Source organism: Euleptes europaea, chromosome 18 (assembly GCF_029931775.1).
Source record: "Euleptes europaea isolate rEulEur1 chromosome 18, rEulEur1.hap1, whole genome shotgun sequence".
Taxonomy (NCBI): Eukaryota; Metazoa; Chordata; class Lepidosauria; order Squamata; family Sphaerodactylidae; genus Euleptes; species Euleptes europaea.
The window spans coordinates 14948259-14956645 of record NC_079329.1 but is presented as its reverse complement, the minus strand read 5'-3'; the positions used below and the strand labels follow the sequence as shown (position 1 = coordinate 14956645).

At 44.7% G+C, this 8387-nt stretch overlaps 1 protein-coding gene across 1 annotated transcript; it reads left to right on the top strand.

Moving 5' to 3' along the window:
- The first annotated feature begins 740 nt into the window (after nucleotides 1–740).
- On the top strand, nucleotides 741–5861 carry LOC130490024 (sulfotransferase 1C2-like). The gene is made up of 7 exons (XM_056863817.1): nucleotides 741–906; nucleotides 1016–1144; nucleotides 1464–1561; nucleotides 1953–2079; nucleotides 2360–2454; nucleotides 4441–4621; nucleotides 5749–5861. The coding sequence occupies exons 1-7, from the start codon at nucleotides 744–746 to the stop codon at nucleotides 5859–5861; spliced, it is 906 nt and encodes a 301-aa protein (XP_056719795.1). The 5' UTR covers nucleotides 741–743.
- Nucleotides 5862–8387: the final 2526 nt, after the last annotated feature.

Below are 8387 nucleotides of genomic sequence, written 5' to 3'. Positions count from 1 at the left end.
GCACATTTCCCCCAGCCAAATTCTCAAAACTCAAAAATAAGCCCCCCGTGTGGAGTTTTGATCATTCAGAAGGGGGAAATGTGCATCTAGAGAGCGGCAAATCCAAGGCAAAACCTCCTGTGCGCACTGTTTCTTTAGAAGAGGAGAAGGCAGAGTACTCTTGAAGGAGAAACAGCGTGTTGGCTAAAACAGATATCTTTCTTTCTTGCTCAGCTGAAACAATGAACTATGGCACAGTGGAATTGGCCAACTCCCACAAGCTGAGTACAGTTTTTTTCTGGAAGCTAAGACCCTATAGCTAAGACTACAAGAATGTGAAAATAAGCCTCAGAGGTGCAACAATTAACTATTCAAGCAGCAGTCACACCCCAGGATGCATAGACCATACTGGTCATGAATGTACATGTGCTTCTCATTAGGAAAAGATCTAGTCTAAATATTGTAGGAATAATCCATTCTGCCTGAATCATATGTGCAGTTAATTTGTAACTGAAGTGCAAGCTATAAAAGGAGTGCTCCATTCTTTTTTCGAAGAGACTCGCTGAAATCTAAAGGTTCAAATGTGATTCTCCTGGCTGATCTAATGCAAGCGAAGACAATGCTTTAATGAAGTTTTTCTTCTGCTCTACTCTGCTTGGTGTTTCGACCCCCAGCTGGTGAACCCAGGGGGACTGATCATTATCAGCTATTCCCCCCCCCCACTCTCATTATTCAAATTATCTCTTTTTTAGGCCATCTAGGTGATGGATCTCAAATCGGAGCAGGACTCCAACTTTATCAAGCGTTCAAAACCAGTGGAGGTTGAAGGAGTCCTTTTGGCCAGAGGAACAGCAGAGAACTGGAGTCTCTTGCGGGCCTTTGCAGCCCGGCCAGACGATCTTCTGATCTGCACTTATCCCAAAGCAGGTAGCAGAGCTAGACATGGAACCTGAGGGCCTGGCAAAACAAAACGTGGTGGGCTATGGAGCTGGTCGTATAACAGGGTCTTCATGTCTCCTCCCCGCACCTTCACCAGGGACCACCTGGATCCAGGAAATTGTGGACATGCTCCAACAAGGAGGGGACCCAAAGAAATGTGCTCGGGCCCCAACACAGAAGCGTATGCCTTTCATAGACTTGTTCCTTCCAAAACCCATGACATCTGGTGAGTATGGGGTGCTGTTTCAGGGATGGGGTGTCAGGTCGGAGAGGATGGATTTCTCACTATGAGGATGGGTCTTGCCTCCTGGTGTTTCAGTAGGGTTGCCAACATCCAGGTTGCAGCTGGAGATATCCTGCTATTACAACTGATCTCCAGATGACAGAGATCAGTTCACCTGGAGAAAATGGCAGCTTTGGAAGGTGGACTCTATGGCATTAATACCCCCTTGAAGTCACTGCCCTCCCCAAACCCCACCTTCCTCAGGTCCACCTCCAAAATCTCAAGGTATTTCCCACCCAGAGTTGGCAACCCTATGTTTCAGGCCTGGAAGATGCAGAGGTGATGCCTTCTCCACGCACAATCAAAACTCACCTCCCAGTTCAACTTTTGCCTCCTTCCTTTTGGGAACAGGATTGCAAGGTCAGGACAACTGGGGCGAAGGTGCTGTTGGTGGGGTGGGATTCAATAGGATTAATCTATGGGGCCTCGTCTGATTTTCTGAGTTTAAGGGTGGAACACCTGCAGTCCTAATAAAAGCGGAGAGTGCCTCTGAGCATATGGAAGGCTTAATTTGGCTCTGGTCTCAACCTTGGAGTTACGCTTTGGTAAATGTGAAATAATCTGTCTGGGACTTTGCCTGCAGACTTCCAGAGTAACATAATCCTGGCCAGGACTTCCAAACTGACAGAGTAGCACCTTTGTTCTTAGTGAGAACATGGAGGGAGGGGAATCTTGTAGGCCAGCAGGGAAAGATGAGGGGACAGGCAATAGGTCTTCTGGGCTCCTTCTTGTTTCTGCTGTGTATCCACAGGTCATTTATGTGGCTAGGAATGCAAAGGACAATTCAGTGTCCTATTTTCACTTCCACCGCATGAACCAGATTATGTCAGATCCAGGAAACTGGGACCAGTTTCTAGAAGATTTCCTTGTTGGGAAAGGTAAGTGAAGAGGCTGGAGCTGGAAAACATGAAATGTTTGGTCTGGTGGAGGGCAGTTCCCCAGGTTCCGCCTCTAACTATATTATCAATATAAGGTTTACCACAGGAACTGGTTGGCGTTGGTTAGTAGAATATGAAAAGAAATGGGAAATTATATCAATCTGCATAGCTGTTTACTATCTTCTTTCTAACCCTGCAAAACGTTATGGCCTTCAATTGGTTATGAATGAAGTGGGTTAATGCGAATTCTACAGCTCACTCACTCTTCTTGTGTCTGCAGTTTCGTATGGGTCTTGGTTTGACCATGTCCGTGGTTGGTGGGAAGCCAAGGACCGGCACCCAATTCTGTACCTCTTTTATGAGGATATGAAGGAGGTGAGAAACTCCCTCTCTGTGTCACACACACACACACACACACACATACACCTCTTTGGTCAAAAACGCATGGCTGTTTTTTCTTGCGATTCTCCCGTGACTTTAGCGAATTTCCGCTGTCAAAATGCATGGTCATGTCCTGCCTGTGGGATCAACCCACCTCCTTCTGAAACTTCCCCAGGTTTTCCAATCCCAGCTTTTTCCTGATTTAAAATAAAGAATAACAACAGTTGCGAGTGTTTGCTGGTGCGTTTCAGCATTCGGGTAGACTTCCCTTCTTTCCAACACTCCCCTATTCCACTTTCCCCTCCCACTTCTCCTCCCACTTCCCTCTCAGTAGAACACCGGAAAATGTCCGCCTTCGCACGAATGGCCATACATCTCAGTGCTCCTTCATTCCCATATTTTAAAATGATTTTTTGGCCGGTATATCACTTTACCAAAGTATTTTAATGGCGGGGCGGGTGGTGCTTCAGTTTTTGATAAGACACAGCAGCAAAAAGAAACATGGAAGTGAAGCGTTTTTACTGGGAGTTCTGCCATTGCTCCAGCAGAGGCTGGGGCGCAGAGAAGGGGCACACGATGCAGGTAAGAGAGAAGGCTTCCCTCTCTCCCTGCTGTCCTCCAAGCCTCCTCCCTGCCATCCGTGCTCGTTCGCCAGCCAGGGTCACCCACACCTGCCTGCTCGTTTGCCTTGCTGCACCCTGAAAATCATGGCACCAGCTGTTTTTATTTTTGCAAAGGAAGGGGGAAATCTAAAACCCCCTGCTTGCTTTAAAAAAGAGGGTTTAATTTTAAAATGATGGTACACCGTTAAAAAATATTTTAAAAAACCCTTGTCATTAGGTCAGCTCTTAACCGGCATCAGCAATTCGCAAAGCACTGACGAGAATGATGAGTATTTCCCTACTATCCCACCTTTCTGATTTTTGCAGGATTGAGTTCACCATGCGTTTAATTTTTGGATCGCAGGATAAAAAAGCGTGAAACATGAGAGGGATAATCGCAAGAGAAAATGATCATGTGTTAATGGCCTGTGAGGTAGTTATTTAATTTGTTTGTTCAATTTCTATCCTGCCCTCAATCCCCGGCCAAGGCCCGGCTCAGAGCGGGTAACAACAGAAGTAAATAGCATACATATAATAAAACCATAAAAATACATTACATCTACATTAAAGTTCTAAAAATACAAAGAAGTTAATAAATAAATCAAATACAACATACAACAAAATGGCGCTCATTCAGACCATGTCAGATACTGAAGACCGACGGAGCAGACAGCGTCCCCCACATAATCCTATTCCAAAGAAGAAGGGAGATAGGTAGCTCTGCTGCTAAAAATGCTCTGAGGAACTACCTTGCTGCATCGAAACTTAACCCAGCTCTACCATCCATCTGTTCTCCTGCGGCTTTAGGCCTTAATAACGATGTGGGTAAAATGGCTAGGTATTTGGATAATCTAGAGGTACCTTCTCAACGCCGCGTTTTTTAATTAGCTAGGGTTAACGCATTCCCATATAGGATGCTCTCAGGCCGATATCTTCAGATCCCCAGGCACGAACGCTTATGCCCATGTGGTTTAAATTTGCTTGATACAATTGATCACATCCTCTTAGATTGTCCCCTTTATGTGACTGCGGGATAAATTGTTATTTACTTTGCTCCGTCTATGAGATACAGGAGCAATGAAGTGAAATGTAAATTTCTCTTGAGTGATCAGGATCCTAAAATTACTGTGGCTGAATTTCTTACAGGAGTTCTTAAAGAACAAGAAAAGTTTTATTAACCCGAATTGTGAATTATATGTATTGTCCTTTGGAGGTATATTGTTGTTTTATTTTTGTTCTCTGGCATGCCAATAAAGGTTAATGATGATGATGATGATACCTTGCTGCATGGAGTTCTAACAGCCACACCTCCGTTGAGCAAGAAACAACCATTTAATGGCAGCCTAACCTTCCCCTCAGAAGTCTTGCCTCTTCCTAGGACCCAGCCCGGGAAATCCAGAAAGTAGCCCGATTCCTCGGTATAGAACTCAAAGAACCAGTTCTGAAACGGATTGTGCAGCACACGGCGTTTGAGAGCATGAAAGCCAACCCGATGACAAATTACAGCACTTTACCTTCTTTCTTTCTGGACCAAGATGTGTCACCTTTCATGAGAAAAGGTGGGTGCCGTAGGCGGGCTTTTGGTCTCAGTTCTGAAAGGGGAGGAAAGTCCTTGGTGGGAATCGCTGGATTTTTGGTTCAGAAATGTCAAGTGGCATAATTTTTTGGCGATGGCCCTGAAGTCACAAAAGTAAGCTGTAAGCTTTAGGAACGTAAACAGTAATTTTGGACTCAGAACGTTGTCAAGGGACGTGGGGCTGGGGCTTCATTCCTCAACAGAGCATCAGTGAGAGTCAGGTCTGTGGGAATGCCCCGACGACACCTGATCTACAGTGTGGCTGTGGCATATAATTCTCAGTGGTAACGACAAGTAAGGGCAAGCTTGGAAGTACCTTTCCCTTCATAGATATTGCTCCATACACCTTTCCTTTAGAGAGGAGCAGAAGGTGTGAGGAAGTCGTGCTAAAGAACTGCTATTAAGGACAGAGGCGGTGGATGGTCTAAATAATTTAAAATAAATAGATAATAGTTGAGGTATGGGGATAGATCAATGTGTCACTTAGGGTTGCCAACCTCCAGGTACTAGCTGGAGATCTCCTGCTGTTACAACTGATCTCCAGCTGATAGAGAACAGTTCACCTGGAGAAAATGGCTGCTTTGGCAATTGGACTCTATGGCATTGTAGTCCTTCCCCTCCCCAAACCCCACCCTCTTCAGGCTCCACCCCGAAAACCTCCCAATGGTGGCAAAGAGGGACCTGGTAACCCTAGTGTCACTGCTAAGGTTTCAAATGTGTAAATGAACAGCAGTGTGATTCTGATTACAGTTGTCATGCTTAGAGAGGAACACAGAACAGCAAGGGAGAACACAGAGTTTGTGTAATGTGTATTGCCTAGAGTGTTTGTTGAGCAAGGCGGGCTAGAAAGGCCACAGGGAAACCCAGCAGTGAGGCCCAGGAGACCCCAATGGAGCAGTGTTTCACATGAATGGCGGGTTTGTCCTAGAACACTCCCATAATCCTTTGCAGCGCTTGGGAATTTGTAGGGCAGAAGTGCAAGGAAGTGGCAGAGAAATGGATTTAGAAGTTCACTGATTGTCAAAAAGTTTCAGACCCATTAAGAAATGAAGAAAAGAGGAAAGCAAATTGTTCATTTCTTTTTGGATTGGTTTTTTCCCTCACCTGCAGGCACCGTAGGAGACTGGAAGGAACATTTCACAGTGGCTCAAAGCGAACGGCTAGATGAAGTCTGTGCCTGGGAACTAAGGGGCAGCGGCCTGACCTTCCGCACGGAGCTATAAGCCCAACTTTGTGTTCCTAGGAGAAACTTGCACCAAAATGTGCCTGGACTGTTCCTGTTGCCTGTGCTAAATAAAATAAGCTACAAGCAAAAGCCAATAAAGCTACATTTTGTGTTCAGGTTTTTCTGAAATGTGAGTTCTCATGGTTGTAGGTTTTTATTTTCGTTTGTAAATGAATTTCGATGACTGATAAAAGCAAGATCTGATAGTAATTATCATTGTTAAATCCTATGCAAATGTTACATTACCATCACTTTTGGAATTAAGTGAATTAAGAGTGCAGGATATAATTTTAAATAAATAACTCACAATGGGACAGAATTCCAATCAATATTTTCAGATACCTTTTTTAAAATACAGAAAATCTGTCTAGGGAAGTGATCTTCAACCTTTCCAGACACGCAACTCACTAAGCATGGGATCCATGCCTGCAAGCATGTGACAGAAAGTCACATGACATCAGAGTAATGTGATAGGAAGAGGAGGAGCCAGAGTTATGATGTCATCATTGTCAAGGCCCAGACGATGGGCAGCCTACCAAAGCAGATGGGTTCAGGAACCTCAAACTGAGCACCAGGAAGTATACAATAATGTACAATCCAAGGATCAGATTCTGGAAGAAATCCTCTCCACATAGTGACTTCAACTCCCCAACCTGTTGTTCTTCTCTAATTCAAATTACATGCATACCTCAGAGATATTGCGAGTTCAGTTCCAGACCACCGCAATAAAGCGAATATTGCAATAAAGCGAATTACACGAATTTTTTTGTTTCCCGGTGCCTGTAAAAGTTATGTTTGCACTATACTGTAGTCTAGTAAGCTTGCAATAGCATTACATCTTAAACAATGTTTACTATAATAATAATGAAAAAGTTGGAAATACTGTGAGAATTACTGAAACGTGACACAGAGTCACAAAGTGTGTTCACGCTGTTGGAAAAATGGCAATAAATAGATCTGCTTAAAAGCATAATATCTGTGAAGTGCAGTAAAGCGAAGCACAATGAAACAAGGTATGCCTGTATATTAATGGAGAATGATCTTGATAACATCTTACAACAGACATGCCTGATGTCATTTTGCTGTATTATGCATAAGTCACATGTCATAGTCAATATTTTTAAAAGTTTGCAGGGAAGGGCATGCTGAATCTTCCTTTTGGCTACCACTCTGATCCCCACAATCCTCTTCTCCTCTATTGGGCTCCTAAACCCCTTTGTTTCCAGTCAGTTGAAAAGTGGCCAGACTTATGGTGATCCCATAGGGTTCTCAAGATGGGAGACGAACAGAGGGGGTTTGGCATTGCCTGCCTCAGCTTAACGGTCCTGGACTTTTTCGGTGGTCTCCCACCCAAGTACTAACCAGGGCCAACTCAGCTCAGCTTCTAGATCTGATCAGATTGGGCTAGCCTGTCCTATCCAGGTTGTGGGCTTAGCCTGGAGTAACTCTGCATTGGATTTGTTTCGGTGGGCTTACACTGGACTAACTCTGCAGTGATTTGATCTCACAGCATGGGATGAACTGTCGGGGCAGACTGGATTTTGAAGCCACAGATGTGTGTCGCCATGGGCCTTTGAATCCATACCTATTTCTTTTGTCCCAATTTCCTTTGGATCCATACCTATTTCTTTTGTCCCAATTTCCTTTGGATCCATACCTATTTCTTTTGTCCCAATTTTACTTTCCGTTCAACATTTGTTTGCAGTCCTGGGAACAATTGAAAAACCCGAGGGTAGGACCAAGTGGAACTGTGAGTAAGGTTGCAAGCTCCAGGTTGGGAAATACCTGGATTTTTTACAATTCTGGGAACAATTGCACAATCTTTGTGGGCCATACTATCTCCTAAATGTTTTCCAGAACTAAGCAGGGACCTGCCTTTATTAACATAGTACAAGAGGAGGCAGACTGTCTCCCAGGTCATCTGAGTTCTTCTCTGCACGTGTATATCCTGAAGAAAGTGACAGCATCTGTGGAAGAAGCTACAGTTCCCTGGTACAGGATACCCTTATGTGCCTACTGGCTTCAACTCTATTATTCTATGATTCATCTATTGTAAAATCTACCAAGTGACATGAAGGGAAGGCCCTGGCAAAATGCCTGGCCCTCTCTTGCAAGATAATTCATCCACGTGTCTGCCCTCTCTGCTCCCTCTCATAATCAGATACACCCAGCCTGTTTCATAGGCCCTGTGCAAACCAGAAAAGGTTTCAGGACGCCAGAGCAAGAAAAAACTAAAGTTGGGAAATCTGACTGCCTGAGAGGCGAGCAAAATCAGTAAGTGAACATGGTTACTAGGGTTGCAAATTCTGGGTGGGGAAATTCCTGGAGATTTGTGGGTGGGGGGTGGAGAGGGCAGGGTTTAGGTTGGAGGGAGAGCTCAACAGGGTATACTGCCATAGAGTCCACCCTCTGAAGCAGCCGTTTTATCCAGGGGAACTGATCTATGCCATCTGGCAATCAATTGTAATTCCCGGAGATCTCCAGGCCCCACCTAGAGGATGGCAAAACTAGGTGGCACCAGGAA